General features: G+C 44.7%; 1 protein-coding gene across 1 annotated transcript; it reads right to left on the reverse strand.

Annotated features, from left to right (window-relative positions):
• Positions 1-5,669: 5,669 nt before the first annotated feature.
• On the reverse strand, positions 5,670-19,117 carry LOC116970377 (CD209 antigen-like protein C). Its single transcript, XM_033017035.1, has 7 exons — positions 18,988-19,117; positions 18,300-18,419; positions 16,948-17,019; positions 14,981-15,052; positions 11,739-11,884; positions 9,298-9,407; positions 5,670-5,919 (listed from the first exon to the last, which is right to left on the reverse strand). The coding sequence occupies exons 1-7, from the start codon at positions 19,070-19,072 to the stop codon at positions 5,787-5,789; spliced, it is 738 nt and encodes a 245-aa protein (XP_032872926.1). The 5' UTR covers positions 19,073-19,117; the 3' UTR covers positions 5,670-5,786.
• Positions 19,118-19,351: the final 234 nt, after the last annotated feature.

The following is a 19,351-nucleotide window of genomic DNA, read 5'->3' on the forward strand; positions in this document are numbered from 1 at the left end:
AATGAATATGACATGTAAAACATGCCCTGCTGTCGGTCTGCAAAAAATGTCCCAGCTGTTCACATTTTGCCAATTTTGTTAATGGCAACTTCTGACTGCTTTTTGTGCATACTGTTTGTTTTTAAATCGTCATATCTAAGAACTGCGTAACGGTAGACCCAGTTTTCTTTTCAGAATTATTCTCAGGTAAACATATTGAAGTACAGAATATGTTAACTGGAAGTAGAGTTATTTAGCTGCTTCATAATGCCCAAGCCATCTTAAGAAAGTCAAGTAATTTAATTTCATTAAACATTTTTTGTTCATTTTGTAAATCAAGATTTAGTGTAAACCTTGTAAATGACCTGGCGATGCAGTTATTGGACGCATTTTAAAATGCCAGTGAGCTTTACTCTAACGACTATGTGGTTTTAGAAATACGTAGTCCCTTTGAAAGATCAACATGCAAAGTACCAACAGCAGCATAACTAGTCTTAGGTCATCATATCACTTCCATTTCTATTTGTAAACGAGGTGAGGTTTACCTTGAAAAATAATCCAAAACAACTTGCACAACTGTTGGTACAGTAATCATTTACATTTTATTTCAAAAGCTGAAATCATTTTCTATTTTTCCCATAAGGAACTTTTCATTTTTTGTTCTAACCTCAAATACAGTTATCTTGGCGACCTCGAGATTTTGATCTTTCAGTAATGTTAGAAAACTGGAATGAATATTGTAGTTGAACAGTGTTTCACACAAATAAGTTTAGAGAACATCTTATTGGGTATCTTCGAACCATTGTTACACAATTTGGAGTTAATATCTTTCGAATTGAAATGTTTAATGTAACAATGTAACATAACGACAGAACATGTCTTTAGGGGTAGGGTTAACAATTGAGTATGTAATTATTTAATGAATCATTCCCTACACAAGTACATTAATAATAAATGAGCTTGGGACCAAAGTGTCTATTTTGGACCACATGTTTGCCATTGAGCTAAATGTTTGCTTTAAATGATCAATCACACCTTGAGGAATGCCTGTGCTTATGAGACCCCCCCCCTCCCCCCCCCCCCCCCCCCCCCCCCCGCTCCTCCCTCCTCCCCCCCCCCCCCCCCCCCCCACCCGCCCACCACCAGTTGGGCAATTAAGGGACCATTTGGAGAGTCTGGTACGACCAAGACAATGGATTATTATTCTGGCATGGGCGATTTTGTATTTCCTAGGCTGTGATTGATCATCTAAACCTGGTTTTAGCTGATAGCTTTAATATCTAGGCTAACCTAGATGGGCCCAATAACCCATTTAGGGGGTCTGGTAGACCCAAGGCAGCGGATAATTGTTCTGTCATAGGTCATTTTATATCCCCCAAGGTGTGATAGATCATTTAAACTTGGTTTTAGCTGGTACCCACAATATCTAGACTAGCCCAGTTGGACAGCAGGTGTCCATGTTTGGGGTGTCTGGTATCTCTCTTGCAGCGAACTATTTGTCTGGTATAAGCCATTTTGTACTCTATGAACTCAATAATGAACTTGTTCATTTGGCATTATTTTTGAGTGGTACCTTGCTCGTATATGCTAGCCCAGTTTTAGGCCCTTTGTGGGGGGTCTGGTGAGCCTTTTTGCGGCGGGAAAAATGGCTGCCGTTTGTGTTGTTGATATAGGCGTGACAGTGAGCACACCATGGTGGTGGATTTAGGTGGTACCTTACTCATCTATTTAAAACCCATTTTTTGGCACCTTGGGGGTCCCCAAATACTGAACGCAGCGGGTGGTACCCGGCAGTCTCCCAATTCCGTCCATTACAGGTGACCCCCTGCACACTCCCATAGTCAGACATTGGTACCTAGTTCGTTTAACCAAATGTCTCTGGGCTGACGGTCTATCCCCTCCTGCAAATGTCTTTTAAATATTGTAATTTTACCTGCCTCAATAATCCACCCGGCAAAACGTTGCTCCCCTTTACAGACAACTTTGAGCAAATAAGCGGAATTTCAAACTGAGATGTCATGGCGGATAGGATGTAAGTTTAATTTAATCAGGAAACCTATCGCCTCCATATATTCACCTGGCAATATAAGAATGATGTAATTAAATGATGGCGGGGGAACGGTAGTTTTACTCCTGCCCGGTTACTTAAACCAGGCTCGGGGTACTACCTGCTTGAGGGTTGATGTCATTATAGCAGTAAATGTCATTATAGCAGTTAACTGACTCCAAATTCGAAGTATATCCGTGGAACATACTGGAGCACATGCATATGGCTCCAATGAAACACTCGCAAACAAAAGGGTTATTGCCGTGGGCAGAAAACCCGGAAGGGGCCTGAGCTGCCCTCACGGCCGGCAGTGAACAGCGCTATCAGGGGTGACATGGGAAAAAAGAAACCAGCCGCCAAAGCTTCTCTTCAGGCAAGATTTATCCAACAGGTATACCTGGATGAGGAAGCAAAAGCTGTCGGACTAATCAAGGTGACAACGGCGAACAAAGCTTCATCGTATCGGCGACGACACACCCCACGCCTCCATCGGCAGTAAGCAGTTCACTGAAGCTGGTGGCAGCTGGAAAGCTGGGCAGAGGTCTTTCAGGCCAAGGCCCAAGCCGGTTTCAGCAAATATGGAATCTACACACCCTACCAGTCCTACTCTTTAATCAAGGACGGGAATAGAACCCACATCAGGGGCCTTTGGGCTTACCATAAGACCACCGGTAGCCATGGAGGTAGGTGGGTTTGGTTCTCCCGAAACATGGGGTATGTGGACCATTTACAAGTTGGTAATATTTACGCTTGTTTTTTGTACTGATGAATCTGAATCTTATCATTGTCATTTCTCATGCATAATCCTTGATTAACTCACATTCACATGTACAGCGTACTTTTTAATGGGAAACTTTGTTACTGTCTAATAGCGGATATTCCATATGATACTTTATGGCATGCATCGATCTCAAAGATGCATACTATTCAGTTCCCATTCACAGGGTTCACAGGAGATATTTGAAATTTAGCTGAATGGGCAACGATAGCAGTTAAAGCGTTGCAGAATGGGCTAACTTCAGCTCCCAGGTTATTTACCACATTATTAACCCAGTGCTTAGGCTGCTCCAAGGTCAAACATACATATTTATGGCCTATCTGTATGATATTCCAAAAACGCTGAATCTTGCTACATTAGCTGTTTCAGCCGCAAAACTAACATTTGAGAAATTGCGGTTTCTCATCCATCCAGTTAAATTTAAGTTGATACCAACTAGAGTTATAGATTGCGATGTACCTTTAACTCTATTAATTGTCTTTGATTTCGCCCTGGGGCAAGAGATAGTGGCCAGTGTAAATTGGCAATTTAGTGGTTGTTTTTCAGCTGGGTAATTAGAGCCTTTGCATTATCAAAACTTACATCGTGCAAAGGAGCAAGCTCTCAAGTACCATGAAAGTCATTTTTGAACTGATCTATGCTATTACCAGCTGAAGCTATGTCACAATGATGGACAAACAATATTCAGCATTGCTCCTGTACTTGTAGTCATTTTTACCTTCAGTTTATGTTACAAAGTGTTGCTAGTGCTCAAAGATGGGGAATTACTATCCCATCTCTAGTCACAGAGGCGGATGGGATGTGCATGAGTTACCAATCCATCAGTTATAGGGTATCAACTACCTAAAATAACTAGGTGCATTCTGTGGGTTAAAGGCTTATTGTGCGAATATGCATATCTGCATGCTCAACTACAAATTGACACACTACGGTGGTGGCATAATTTAGTCACATGGGTTCAACTAAGTTAATATCCTGTGATAGTTTACCTAACCTCATTTGGCGCTGGTGTATCATCGCGTAAATAAATGACAACACAATTAATGTTGGATCACAAAAGTATTCTATAACATTATGGATTGATGGAACACCAAATATCGATTTCTTTGCAACCAGTCTCAATCAACAGTTGCAAAATTATCTGGCATGGCGGCCATTCACAGGGGCAGTGGCGATGGATGCGTTCTTGCTACTCTGGGGAGGAATGTTCGTTATGTTTTCCTCAATTTTTTCTCATCAGTCGGTGCTTGCTTAAAAACTAGCAAGACTGCGCCTCAGGGTTGATAGTGCCTGACTGGCCTACACAGCCATGGGTCCACTCATACTGCGACTGATAACAGAGCCTTTGTATGGCTGTTCCCAAACACAACATCTGCTGGTTTACCCCGTGACTGGGGAGAACCATCCTCTGCATGAGCGAATCAAATTGTTGGGTTGCAGACTATGAGAAGACCTGTTCCTGTGGTACGGACTGTCAGGTTGTACGGTGAATGTAATTAATTCGGACTGAAGAGATATTACGAAGAAACAGTACATCTCCTATATCAAGAACGGTAAGTGTCCGGTTTACAGTCCGATATATCGTATGACACGGTACGTATAACAGATGGCTTGGTATTCCTCTTAAGGCTATCTTTCACGAGAGATGGAGTTACATGAATTGTGCCAGTAGTGCCTTGTTGTCATACTTCCTGACTGGGGTCAGGTCACCACGCTGTCGGGTCTCGACCTCTGATATCCAGATTTATAAAGGGTATCTACAACTCAAATTCCCCAGGCCCAGGTACACAGAGATATGGGATATTATGTCCTGATGTCGCTGCGTCGCCGGTGGATTCCAGCTACATCCCTGTCCTCGGTCTATTCACTTACAAAGTGTTTATCCTCATGGCACTGGGTTCATCGCAACGGGCCCAGTCGTTGCATGAACTATGACTGGACAGGATGGTTACAGCTGCAAATAATATGATATATTATGTTCATGACTTACTCTTGCAGAGTGACGGGGGCGTCAGGTCTCAAACTAGTTTCATGGCATACCCCATGGACCTTTGGTGTGGGTGTGGTCACACATCAACAGTCATCATGTCATCATAAGCCTTAGAGGCTCTGAACTAGCATGTTTGTTAGTTACACACCAAAAAACCTCAGACGAAGGTATCGGTATAGACCATCCCCAGGTGATTTAACGGGTTGGCTTGTGCAGGAGTGAACACTGATGTTTCAAATCTCACTACACCAGGGCTGCAACAACAACAGCAGCGAGGGTTGTGAATGTTTCGCTGGACGTCATCCTATTGGCTGCAGGATGGTCAAACCAGCGAATTTCCAAATGTGTTTTAATAAACCCATTTGCCAGATCAGGGGTATTTGCCAACACTATTTTAACGTTCTAATTTTTAATTCCTCCTGGAAGAGTGTGATTACTATTATCATCATTAAAAAGCACCAGCATGTTTCAATTTATGTCATGCTTTATTTAATTTTCACTCATCCCTGGTCAATTGATGGCAGTGTGTGACGCATGGACTCGTTTCCACGGCATGAAATCACAGAGCTTCAAAATCTTCACGTGGCCACTCACGTAACTCTGAAGTAAAATAGTAAGATTAAACGAGAATTTACCAGTTTGTAGTTTGATCTTTTTTTATGAGGAGTTAGGATGAGGGATTGCGTGCCCTCCGCTCCCAACCCTCTCTCATAAAGATCAGCTGGTAGTTATAGGTTCTCGAATCTTACTATATTCAGTTCATCAACTGTTATCTGCGATTTCATACAGCTGCTTTGAAGATTTACGCGCATGCGGGCCTTCTTCACGTAATCCTTCACCGTAACTCATCATAAAATAAAGATCAAGGTTCAAACTGGTAAATTCTCGTTTAATCTCGCTATTGGAATAGCCTCCTACACTGCTATCACATTATTGCGACTTGTTTAACATCACCAAGCCGGTTCATTGCACGAACTTCCAATTTAAGAATATCACTGTGCTGGTTTCTCACAGATCCACTTCTGATTATTGTCGCACGGTTGATCATTCCAACGTCCATCACCAAACATTTCCCCACAGTGTTCCGCATTCTTCGCATTATTGGGTTCTCCCTCATTCCAAAACCTATAATACAATAGAACATTGAAAATATAAATGTTACAAGGATTCCCACTTCAATCATAACAGCCTGAGATGCCGCTGGGATGACCTGCATTTCTCATCACATGTTTAGATTTTATTATGAATTCTGTCTGCTGAAGGTATTCCAACAAAGGTGTTTCGTTGTCTATTTCAGCATTTCGATTCAATGACCATAAAGAAACAGCATTGAATTTCCAAGACAGGATGGAGGTCATGTTGATCTCAAACCTGTTGTTTCAGTTTCAATTTAGTTTATTGTCACGTGTACCGAGGTACAGCGAAAAACTTTTGCTGCGTGCTTTGCAGTCAGCAGAATTAGAATACATTATTACAATCGAGTAATTTACAGTGTGTAGATACGTGATAAGGGAATAAGGGAATTAATGGCGACCCTTTCCTCTTTCTATCCATAATCTGGCGAAAGAGGACGAGGTTTTGGGTGTAGCTATTGTCATACGCCTTGGAGGCCAATGTGGTTTGTTGTGTGGGTGGTGCCACAGTGCATAACTGGTGGGGAAATTAACGATGATGAATAGTCAATGAACTGCCTCCCAAGACGTCTATTTTATCCTGCGTGGAGTCGTGCTCCCTGAGAATTATTGTGGATGGATTAGCCCCCGGAAATTGAGAGATTGTCCTTCACTGCCTTTGATCACAATTTCATCAGGAAGATGAGTAGAATTTGACCATTTGGCCCATCAAGTCTACTCTGGCATTCAATCATGGCTGATCTATCTCTCTCCTAGCCCCATTCTCCCGCCTTCTTACATTGACCGCTGAGACTTGTACAAATCAAGAATCTACCAATCTATGCCTTAAACATGTCTATTTAATTGGTCTCCACAGCCTTATGTGGCAAACAATTCCCTAGATTCACCATCCTTTGACTAAAGATCAGCACAACAGGATGAGGCGAAGGAATTTTAGGAAGATAGATGCATGGCATGGGTGGATCAGTGTCTCATCTGAAAGTCTACACCGTGAAAGGTGACGTTTTACATTTTCCGAAGAAGGATAAGAAGAGGCATTGTCAATTGGGGTCCAATTCTAATGGAGGATTTTGCAACAGGAGAGATTTTCCTTCGCAATCCTAAGGGTCACCCGAAATTAGATATTCATTCCAGGTACACAGAAATGCTGGAGAAACTCAGCGTGTGCAGCATCATCTATGGAGCGAAGGAAATAGGCAACGTTTCGGACGAAACCCTTCTTCAGACTGATGGTGGGTGGCGGGGAGAAGAAAGGAAAAAGGAGGAGGAGGAGCCCGAGTGCTGAGGGATGGGAGGGGACAGCTCGAGGGCTGAGGAAGGGGAGGAGACAGCAAGGGCTGACAACATTGCGAGAATTCAATTTTCATGCCCGCAGGATGCAGACTCCCCAAGCGGAATATGAGGTGCTGTTCCTCCAATTTCTGGTGTTGCTCGCTCTGGCCATGGAGGAGACACAGGACAGAGAGGTCGGATGGGGAATGGGAGGGGTAGTTGAAGTGCTGAGCCACCGGGAGGTCAGGTTGGTTATTGCGGACCGAGCGGAGGTGTTCGGCGAAACAATCGCCCATCCTCCTCTTAGTGTCACCGATGTAGATCAGCTGACATCTAGAGCAGCGTATACAATAGTTAAGGTTGGAGGAGATGAGGTGAACCTCTGTCGCACCTGGAACGACTGCTTAGTTCCTTGAATGGAGTCGAGGGGGGAGGTAAAGGGACAAGTATTCTCTTGCGGTTTCAACGGAAAGTGCCCGGGGAGTGGGTGTTGCGGGAGGGAAGGGAAGAATTGACAAGGGAGTTACGGAGGGAGCGGTCTTTGCGGAAGGCAGACATGGGGGAGATGGGAAGATGTGGCGAGTGGTGGGGTCACGTTGGAGGTGGTGAAACTGACGGAGGATTACTTGTTGTATGTGACGGCTGGTGAGATGAAAGACCAGGGCCCCATCCCCGACCTCTACCTCCGTTACATCGACGACTGCTTTGGTGCCACCTCCTGCACACACACACAACTGACTGACTGCATCCACTTCACCACTAACTTCCATCCGGCACTCAAATACACCTGGAGTGTTTCGGAAACTTCCCTCCCATTTCTGGACCTCACAATCTCCATCGCAGGTGATAGAGTTCTGACCGATATCCACTATAAACCTGCTGACTCCCATGGCCATTTGGACTACATGTCTTACCACCCTGCTTCCTGTAAGGACTCCATCCCCTACTCCCACTTCCTCCGTCTACGCCGCATCTGCTCCCAGGATGAGGCGTTCCAGAACAGGGCATCCGAAATGTCCTCATTATTCAGGGAACGGGAGTTCCCCTCCTCCACCATAGATGAGGCTCGCACCAGAGTATCTTCCATACCCCGCAACACTGCTCTCTCTCCCCATCCCCGCACTCGCATCAAGGGCAGAGTCCCCCTAGTCCTCACCTTTCACCCCACCAGCCGTCACATACAACAAGTAATCCTCCGTCAGTTTCGCCACGTCCAACGTGACCCCACCACTCGCCACATCTTCCCATCTCCCCCCATGTCTGCCTTCCGTAAAGACAGCACCCTCCGTAACTCCCTTGTCAATTCTTCCCTTCACTCCCGTACCACCCCCTCCCCGGGCACTTTCCGTTGCAACCGAAAGAGAAGCAACACCTGTCCATTTACCTCCCCCCTCGACTCCATTCAAAGACCTAAGCAGTCGTTCCAGGTGCGACAAAGGTTCGGCTGCATCTCCTCCAACCTCATCTATTGCATCAGCTGCTCTAGATGTCAGCTGATCTACATCGGGGAGACTAAACGGAGGCTGGGCGATCGGTCCGCAATAACCAACCTGACCTACCGGTGGTTCAGCACTTCAACGCCTCCTCCCATTCCTCATCCGACCTCTCTGTCCTGGGTCTCCTCCATGGCCAGAGCGAGCAACAACGGAAATTGGAGGAACAACACCTCATATTCCGCTTGGGGAGTCTGCATCCTGCGGGCATGAACATTGAATTCTCCCAATGTTGTTAGCCCTTGCTGTCTCCTCCCCTTCCTCAGCCCTCGCGCTGTCTCCTCCAATCCCTCAGCCCTCGTGCGCCTCCCCCTCCTTTTTCCTTTCTTCTCCCTGCCACCCCCTCTCAGTCTGAAGAATGATTTCGGCCCGAAACATTGCCTATTTCCTTCGCTCCATTGATGCTGCTGCACCCGCTGAGTTTCTACAGCATTTTTGTGTACATTCGATTTTTCAGCATCTGCAGTTCCTTCGTAAGCACATAGATAGTCATGCCATTGGGTTGTAGGGCAGCAGGTGGATTATAAGGTTCTGATATAAAATATTGCGTTTTTTCTTCAACACCACAGATACTGAACAGAACGTGCGACCGGAAAGCTACTCACTTTACAGAGGATTTATAATCGGTTCCATCTACCCAGCGCCAGTCACCTTCAGAGGCCGAATCACTCAGACCAATCCACCGACGGACAATAGTTGTTTTCATTATAAAGCCCTGTCATGGAAGCCAAAGGATGTCAGTATATATGGAAACAATAGCTGATGACAGTACTGTATTACTTATATGTACAATCCCGTGTAATAATTATCCTGCTCTATAACGCTGGTCGATTTATCAACGACTTGGTTCTAGGTTTCTTGTTCCTCCAAAATATGCCAAATGGAATTTAAACTGGAGGTGGTGGAGGGAGGACTTAAGCCAGAAAGGGTTATTGGGGAACAAAGAGCTACTTTAAATTTAATTGCATCTGGTTGGGTAACTACAATAGGGTGGAGATTATTCCATGCTTTAATTGTGCGGGGGAAGAACGAATTGCTGTACACATATGTCTTTGTAGCTGGGATCACAAATTGGATCGAATGCCCTCATCTGCTCCTAATTGGTTTGGGTTTGGTGTAGGCCTTGTAATCTATGTCGATCTGACCATTTAACATTTTGTATAAACAGGTCAAACGGCGAGCTTCACGTCTGTCTTGGAGAGGGTTCCACCCCAGTGAATTTAGAAGTATGGTGACACTCGCTCCTCTCTCATAGGTGTTAGTAACAAATCGAGCTGCCTGTTTTTGGACACGTTCGATGGAAGAAATGTTGCAGATATAGGGTGAGAGGGATATGTGTTTTGCATGTTCCATGTTTACATGTCCTGGTTACAAAGCTGATGCCCTAATTATCAGGCAGGGCTTTGACGAGGTCTTTTATGGCGGTGCTCGAGTACGGGAAGCTCTTTCTGCATTTGGAGTTTAACTCGTAGAACACGGCCCACAACCGGTCTCTAAGAACCAAACACGTAAGAAGACCCTCCCACTTCTGCTACTGGGGCTACCTCCTGTGCCTTGTTGCTCAGGCTAGTCCTTTGAATACCAGCAAAACAGAGCAGCAATGTTCATATCTAACAACTACAAGTGGACAGATTATTATCTCAATGGGGTTAGGTTAGGTAAGGGGGAGGTGCAGAGGGATCTGGGCTTCCTTGTACACCGGTCACTGAAAGTTGGCGTACAGGTACAGCAGGCACTGAAGAAAGCTAATGTAATGTTGGCCTTCATAACAAGAGGATTTCAGTATAGGAGTAAATAGGTTATTCTGCAGTTGTATAGGACTTTGGCGAAACCACATCTGGAGTATTGTGTACAGTTTTGGTCTCCTAATTTGAGGAAGGACATCCTTGTGATTAAGGTTCACGAGATTGATTCCTGGGATGGCGGGACTTTCATATGAGGAAAGATTGAAAAGACTAGGCTTGTATTCACTGGAGTTTAGAAGGATGAGGGGGAATCCTATATATAAAAGTATAAAAGGACTGGACAAGCTAGATGCAGGAAAAAATGTTCCCGATTTTGGGTGAATCCAGAACCAGGGGCCACATTCTTAGAATAAAGGGGAGATCATTTAAGACTGAGGTGAGAAAACACTTCTTCACCCAGGGAGTTGTGAATTTTGGAATGCCCTGCCACAGAGGGCAGTGGAGGCCAAGTCACTGGATGGATTTAAGAGAGAGTTAGATAGAGCTCTAGCGGCTAGTGGATTCAAGGGATATGGGGAGAAGGCAGACACGGGTTATTGATAGGGGACGATGAGGCATGATCACAGTGAATGGCGGTGCTGGCTCGAAAGGTCGAATGGTCTCCTGCACATATTTTCTATGTTTCTATGTTAAGTGGCAGAGCTCAGTCTCCAGCATGATAAAGGACCTTAAACTTCATCCACCTACTACTCGTCGCAAGTTCATCAGACTGACAACATTCCACAAGATCAAGGATACCACCATTGATTTAGGCATGGAGGAACACATCCAGTTAATCCAAGCACCGATAGGCATGTCGACCAGCATGTCCAGGCATGTCCAGCTACCAACCTAGAAATTATTTATTTCCGCACGGCACTTCATTAGCACTTTCTAACTCGTTTTTCTTCGAGACAGCAAGGGATTGGAATACCCTACCAGCCAGCATCAGAGATCTGAAAAATATCAACACATTAAAAGATGCATCTCCAAAAGCATCTCCATCTCGACTAGCACATCCACCACTTTCATAGTGCTGAGTGATGCTCTACCTAGACATTTTCAGCATATTACATCCAGATCCAGATCCAGATCCAGATGTCTACCGCTATTTCATGCGATACAAAAAAACAGGTGATATTTCCATGAAAACCTAAGTGGCGTGTGATTGCGCTCAGACTATCCCGCGTGTGAACGCAAACTGTCCGGGTCAAACATTACTTTAATTTCTAGTAGGAATAGCAACGCGCTTTCGTAGTGGATCGAAAGTATCACTTTGCAATGAACGTTGTTTGCAGGTGTTATCACAGAAAAACTCCTACCTGCTCTTCAACATTATTAATGACAACAAGGTGGGCGTCCGCTGAGGCACAGGTTCTTCGAGCCACCTCCCAGCTCTTCGAGCTTGAGGAAAAGAGATAACAGCTTTGCTTGAACTTGGTCCATTGCTCGGGACAAGAATGCACACCTGTGAAGATATTGAGGTTAATGTCAGAGGAGTCCGCTTCAGGCGGGAATATTTCCGGCCATATCTGGATGATCGAGGCGAGGGTAAAAAACCTTAACCACTCTTCCAGCTTCAATTATCGAGACAATCATCCGGACAAAACCAGGGCCAGTTTAGATCACCGTTTTACATAATAGAAAGCAGGGCGGCACGGTGGCGCAGCGTGAGAGTCGCTGCCTTACAGCGTCAGCGACCCGGTTCGATCCTGACTACGGGTGCTGTCTGTACGGAGTTCGAACGTTCTCCCCGTGACCCGCGTGAGTTTTCCCTGAGATATTCGGTTTCCTCCCACATTCCAAAGACGTACATGGTGTGAGTAAATAGCGTTGGTCCCTGGTGTGTGTGGGATATTGTTAGTGTGCTGGTCGGTGCTGAGTCGGTGGGCCGAACGGCCTGTTCCCGCGCTATATCTCGAAACAAAAGCACTGTGGAGCGTGTGGGAAATATGGACGAGGTTGATACCAGAACAAATGTGTCACCCCAGACCATCGTGTAGCAGCGAATAACCTCGGTCATTGCTATTATATGGAGAAGGCGAAGACTGCGGTAAGATTTAATTAGAACGCTGAAACTCGCTATGCTTTCTACATCAATTCTATCTTGGCTTTTCAATGCGATATCCTAAAATCCAGAGCCCCTGATCTATCTCCGATGCTAACATACCCTTCCTCAGATACGGAGCTCAAAACTCCGCAGAATATTCCAAATGTGACTTGACCTGCGTCTCTTAAAGCCTCGGGATGACATCGTCGCTTTTATATTCTAGTCGCCTCGAAATTAATGCCAACATTGCGATTGCCTTCCTTACCACTGACTTAACATGCAAATTAATCTTTTGGGAATCATGCGCAAGCACTCACAAGTCCCTTTGCACCTCTGATTTCTGAATCATCTTCTCATTTTAATGATCACCATACTTACTGTCACTCTGCCATGGAATCTCAGTCTGGACTTTGGAGAGTTGGGCAATTGCCTTCTAAAGGGACAATTATTTAGATCGTTCGGAGCTTATTTCTCGATTAAACCTGTTCCGACACCGGCATTCCGGTTTTCCTTTCATCGTTCATCTGAAGTCTACGGCTTCTATTGGTTCGAGATTCATGAAATTTTGAATCTTGTTGCGAGGATTCACATCACCCTGCAAGAATATAGCAGAGTCCCAAGAACCACTTGTTGCAGTTGGAGAGAGTTCGCGTTAGCTACGGGCAGACTGGATTGGGCTAAGTGGATTGACATTGAATTGATCTGGCATGCGCTGAGCGGGCTTTGTGCTTTAGACAAGAGACAATAGACAATAGGTGCAGGAGTAGGCCATTCGGCCCTTCGATATAGCAGCGCCATTCAATGCAATCATGGCCGATCAATCAATCAACCTTTATTGTCATCTTGCAAAGCAACAATTGTACAGTGCAAAATGAGAAGGCGTTTCCCAGGGAATACCGGAGCATCGCACATAAACATTTCACACATAATAACGGTAAAACAATCCAGTCCCTGATGAAACAGTATAAATAGTTAAAAGTAGGTAAAACAGCAACATTAAAATACGGTACAAACAGTCATTAAAATGTCCAGGGCAGCTGATTTGAGTGGCCAGTGCCAGATATATTAAATTGTCAGTGCAAAGCAGCAGAATCAGGTGGAGTGACTGTTTAGCAGCCTCACAGCCTGTGGCAGGACGCTGGTTAGCACTCTGGTAGTCCGGGCTTTGATGCTACGGTATCTCTTACCTGATGGCAGGAGATCCAGATGTTTGTGAAGGGGGTGCAGTTTGTCCTTAGCTATTCTCAGAGTTTTTTTCAGACAGCGGCCCTGGAACAGTTCTTGTACCGAGGGTAGGGAGACGCCAATGATCCTCTCTGCTCCCAATCAGTACCCCGTTCCGGACCTCTCCCCAGATCCCGTGACTCCGCTATCTTTGCGCCATATCTAGCTCCCTCTGGAAAGTATCCAAGGACCAGCACTCGGTCTAGCGCTGCAGCTGGATTATGGTGGAGCCATAGCTCCCAGCCAGTCGTTCCCTCTTTTGAACTCCCCTGATCCATCACACACGTTACGGTATTCCTGTCTCCAGTCCTCCTGTCACTATCTCCGAATATGTGTACGCTCCCGGCCGCAGACCACAAAATTTGCCGCCCATGACACTTAATTCCTTCTTCTGAATCCTAAAACAGAAATGAATATTGCTCCCAAATTACACAATCTTTTAATTTCAAGTCATGTTTGAAGCATGACAACTAGAACAATTCACTAGCCTCCATCCATCTCACTCCTGGACATTTTCACTTTACCATTGTAAGACTTGAGTTTTTGCTCACCACCTTTCATACCTAACGGCTTCATTCCTACCATTCGATCTCACCCTCCCTGTCAATGAATCTCTGCAATGGACGCAGCTTAGATTGCGATCTGACTGCGCAGTATTGTGAATATTGGGCATGTCGGTCAAATGACATGATATGTTGCTGTTGAATAAGAGGTCACTTCGCAATTCGATCTCAGTGGGTCTCTTCCCAAGGATGAACCTCTCTCTTTTAACTCCCCTCACATTGGGCACACAAGCGGGGACACGGTTGCCTTTCACTCTTATCGTACTTGTGACCCGACCCGAAACAGCTGCAACCAATTCCATTCCACAGGAGTTCTATCACCCTTCTATGTAATATTCCCTTCTAAAGCAACTGGTGTTCTTGGTAAGAAAGGATGAGTACATGGGGAAGTTTAGCACCCCGCCCCTTTCCCCTTTCCCAACACACCCCATCCTAGATTCACAAGGAACTGATTCATCAGGCCACAACTAGAGACACGCCGTCAATTACTACTCTACTAGTATCTACGTCATTGTTGTCCCTCGGACTATCGTTGGTTTGAATATAATCATGTTACGATTATAATCATGTATTGTCCTTCCGCTGACTGGTTAGCACGCAACAAAGGTTTTTCACTCTACCCCGGTAAACGTGACAATAACCTAAACTGAACAGAACTGCTCTATTTAGATGTTTTCCGGGTGATTCATTGGTAACCTGCGGTCCGTCTGACGAGCACCATACTTACGCTCTCTCAGCAGTGCAATCTCAGCCTGAACGTCGGAGAGTGAGCTGGTTGCTTTCTCAACGTTTCCTGTAACTAAAGAGGGACGACAGTTTAGGTTACGTGGAGCCCCTTTCTACATGACCCTGCTCTTGCACCGTCACTCCGCGTTCCTTCCAGAGTTTACCTGACGTTTACGGTTTTACAAGTGGGCGGCACTGGAGAATGAACTGTGTACAATCGTGGTCACCCTGTCGTAGTGAGGATGGCATTAAATTGTAAATAGTTCAAAAATAAACTTACGGAGATTTTATCCGGTCTGACGGGTTTGAGTATCAAAAGTGTTTGAATAGTCTAGTCTGTTATTCTCTGGGTTGTGGGTACTGGGGAGTGAATTTCTACACGTTCATCAAATCACAAAAGGCATAGAACTCGTGGAATGACACGGTCCAGTGAAAGGGAGTCCAAGTTTAAGAAGAGAGAGGAATGATTTAAAATGACCCGAGGCGTAACGGTTCCTCACAGTGCGTACATTCGTGGAATAAGCTGCCAAAATAATGAGAGAGGCGGCTACAATATCGCCATTTAATAGACCACTCGACAGGTGAATTGATACAAAAATTCAGAGGGTTATGGACCAGACACAGCCAAAGTGGGTTCCATTTGAACATCAAACTCCTTGTCCTCAGAATGTATGGCCCACACTCTCGAGCTTTGAAAGTGTGATCTAAACTCTAGAAAATCGTCCAAGCACAGCAGAATCGTCTGTACCTCTGTGAACCGGGACTGGACATCAGATGAGGAGCAAATGCCCAGTAGCTGTTATGCATCATCGTCGTCGCCAGTGGCCGCTGTTATCCGAGAGATGTGAGCTGCAGAGGACTGCCATTCAGTCAAGGAACCAGCAGGTGGCGCAGCTTGTAAGAAGCTGCGATAGAATAGATAGATAGATAGATAGATAGATAGATAGAGATAGATAGATAGATAGATAGATAGATAGGATATATAGATAGATAGATTAGATAGCTTAGATAGATAGATAGATAGATAGATAGATAGATAGATGATAGTAGATTAGAAGAGGAATGGTATGGTTGATGGATGGATGGATGGATGGATGGGATGGATGGAGGGAGGGAGGATGAATAGATAGATAGATAGATAGATAGAAGAATTAGATAGTAGATAGATAGAAGCTAGATAGATAGATAGAATAGAGAGATAGATAGATAGAAGATAGATAGAAGTGATAGATAGATAGATAGATAGAATATAGCCTTTATTGTCATTCAGACCGAAGTCTGAACGAAATTTCAGCAGTCATACATGCAATACAATAAAAACAACAATAAACACATATTAACAGCCACCACAATGAGTCCACCCAGCATCTCCTCACTGTGATGGAGGCAAAAGTCTTAGGTCCGCAGTCTCTTCCCTCCTCTTCTCCCTCTGCGCTGAGGCGATACCCTCAAGAGGTCTGGACTCGAAATGCCACTGAGCTGTTTTTTTCCACATGCTGCCTAACCTGCTAAATTACGCCGATTTGACCAACTGATGATTAAGAGAAGTGGCAGCCGTGGATGGAGAGATGGGGATTACGGATGAGGGGAAGTTGTGAGGCAGAGACTGGCTATCCCAACGTTCAAAAAACAGTTCGACAGATACATGGATAGGACAGGTTTGGAGGTGATATGGACCAAACACACGCAGGTGCGACTAGTGTAGATAGGACATGTTGACCGGCGTGGGAAAGTTGGGCCGAAGGGCCTGCTTCCACCTGTAGCACTCTAAGTCTCTATGAAAACTAGGGACGTGATTTCACGAGTGATTTCACGAGTGATTTCACGATGGTGGGGTGGCATGACACAACATTATTCCCTGCACACGAGGGACAATTGGCCTATTGATTAGCAGATTTATTGGGATAGAGAAGGTGAGATTGGATGTCTACATTACAGAGATCTATTAGATTAGATTATTACACTCACCATTGTTCTTCCATTGGGAACTTTCCATCCGAAAGTCAGCTTCTGACCTCTTTATTTCACCCATCTGTGTCACTGAAATAGAAACTAAGATTTTAATATCACACGTTCGATATAATTTGCCCCACAACATCTACAGTACCTTGATGCCCATATTCGAGGCGGAGAATGAATGAAATGGGAGATTCTGCAGGAATTATGTTGACCACCAGTTAGGATATGTTAGGATATGCCATTCCTTCCCCTTCCTTACACGATACAAACACATCTCTGTTTGCATCAATAAACAGGGTTAGAGATCCGGGATATCTTAAAAACGTTTATGCCTTTCCACTTTTCCGAACTCATCTGTTCCAAATCAGTTCCATACTGCGGTTGTCGCGTTGTCGTATGTCTTTCTTAGAATACCACCGCTTATATGATGGGAAATCCGGAAAGGAAAGTATAACGAGCAAATGAGAAGAAAACAACACATTGACCCTTGCTTTTAAATAACCCACATTGCCCTTGATATTGGGTTACCGACTACACACACCCTCAAGCTTGTATCACGACCAGCGTTGCTCCTCAAGACTGAAATAATGTAACTTCTCAAATCAATGCTTGCGGATCCATGTATATTCCTCAATTAGCTATCGAAATTAATAATATAAAAGCTACAGACGTCAGAAATCGAGTGTGCACGAAATGCCAAACGTCCGTGAAACGGAAATTTAGCAATAGAATACAAGTTGCAGGAAGATAATTCCCGATGTTGGGGAAGTCCAGAACAAGGGGGTCACAGTTTAAGGATAAGGGGGAAATCTTTTAGGACCGAAATGAGAAAATCATTGTTTACACAGAGAGCGGTGAATCTGTGGAATTCTCTGCCACAGAAGGTAGTTGAGGCCAGTTCATTGGCTATATTTAAGAGGGAGTTAGATGTGGCCCTTGTGGCTGAAAGGAACTGGGGTATGGAGAGAAGGCAGGTACAGGATACTGAGTTGGATGATCAGCCATGATCGTATTGAATGGCGGTGCAGGCTCGAAGAGCCGAATGGCCTACTCCTGCACCTATGTTCTATGTTTCTATGTTTCTAGACAAAAGTGGTTAAGTACCCATGTAGTAGCGACTGTATTCTACCGCATCACAGAAGTTCTATCAATTTCACCGAATCCCCCTCCCCCCGCAACCCCCACCTTAGTTGCTAACTTGTGTTATTTATTTTCAGTTCCAACGAACGATCTCAGATAAGATTTGAAAAATTAAATGTTTCTCTGCGCAGCGATACGGCCCAACTTACTGAGGGTTATCACCATTTCCGTTTTTATTTTTAGATTTACAATACATAACAAATGTCAATGTTTAAACTTACTCAGTGGCAACGCAATAGCAAGCGACAGAACTGACACTACGATGCAGATACCCAGAAGAATGTTGATAATCTTGGGTCGTAGATTTCGTCGAGCAGTATCTGCTCTTCGGGGCCAAAGTTCTGCAAAGTGCAAATGGAACTAATCACTGAAAGCAAAATACTGATTCCTCCAATGGAAAATATACCAACCTTGTCCCGGTTTAAACTTGGCGACGTTCAACGGAGCCGACGGCTATTGTCAACAACTCAATTTTCAACTGACAAAAATATTTATATTCGTCTGTCTAACCTTTAAGCAAAACAGGCTGGGCATAGACCTGAGTATAGAGTGGAGGTGGTGTAAGTTACACATCAGAGAAAAGTTGAAGTCTAAAGAAGGGTCTCGACCCATTCGTTTTCTCCATACATGCTGCGTGACCCGCTGAGTTACACCAGCATTCTGCGTCTATCTGCAGACTAAAGGATCATTCGCTCCGTATGCTAAGTTCAATTGGGAAGAATCAACAAAACTCACCCATCCACCCCTCTTTTTCTTCAACATTTTGCCCATGCCTCTCCCTGCGGTTAAATTCTAGCCTCCCCCGTTTGTTCCGTTGAAAGTGTAATTAATTTGATGCCCATTCATTTGAATTTGAAAACAAGGAGAACCAGGAAACATTAAAATATATTATAAACATAGTGATGAAACCTGGCTTCAGATCTCCCGGCTCAAATTCGTCTCCATTCTGCTCATCGATTTGAAACGCAGTGGCATACATATCCTTTCCTTCCATGTTGTCGGCTGGAAGATCTGTTCTGTGTGAATTTTAAGGAAGTAGTCAGAGAGATGACGATTCTGAACTCAAATAGATCCTCAAACAGCACTTCCACTTTTCCGCTCAATTCAGCAAAATTCCAAATCTGTTTTGCTGAATTGATGGCATTGCAAAAATACTTCTGCTATTAGATTCTGTGTTCAAGTGACATTACTCTGACCTCGATGTGACCTCGATACCTGCCCTAGTGTTCTCAGACTGGGGGCTTAATGCAGATCTCTGTGCAAGTGTATACAC

Source organism: Amblyraja radiata, unplaced genomic scaffold (genome assembly GCF_010909765.2).
Source record: "Amblyraja radiata isolate CabotCenter1 unplaced genomic scaffold, sAmbRad1.1.pri scaffold_806_ctg1, whole genome shotgun sequence".
Taxonomy (NCBI): domain Eukaryota; kingdom Metazoa; phylum Chordata; class Chondrichthyes; order Rajiformes; family Rajidae; genus Amblyraja; species Amblyraja radiata.

Coding starts and splice junctions, on each gene's coding strand:
- LOC116970377 (XM_033017035.1), bottom strand. CDS start 19,072: ATGGAAGGAAAGGATATGTATGCCACTGCGTTTCAAATCGATGAGCAG. Junction 17,020..18,299: donor TGCTATTGCGTTGCCACTGA/GTAAGTTTAAAC, acceptor TTTCTATTTCAG/TGACACAGATGGGTGAAATA. Junction 9,408..11,738: donor TTAATAATGTTGAAGAGCAG/GTAGGAGTTTTT, acceptor CTTCCATGACAG/GGCTTTATAATGAAAACAAC.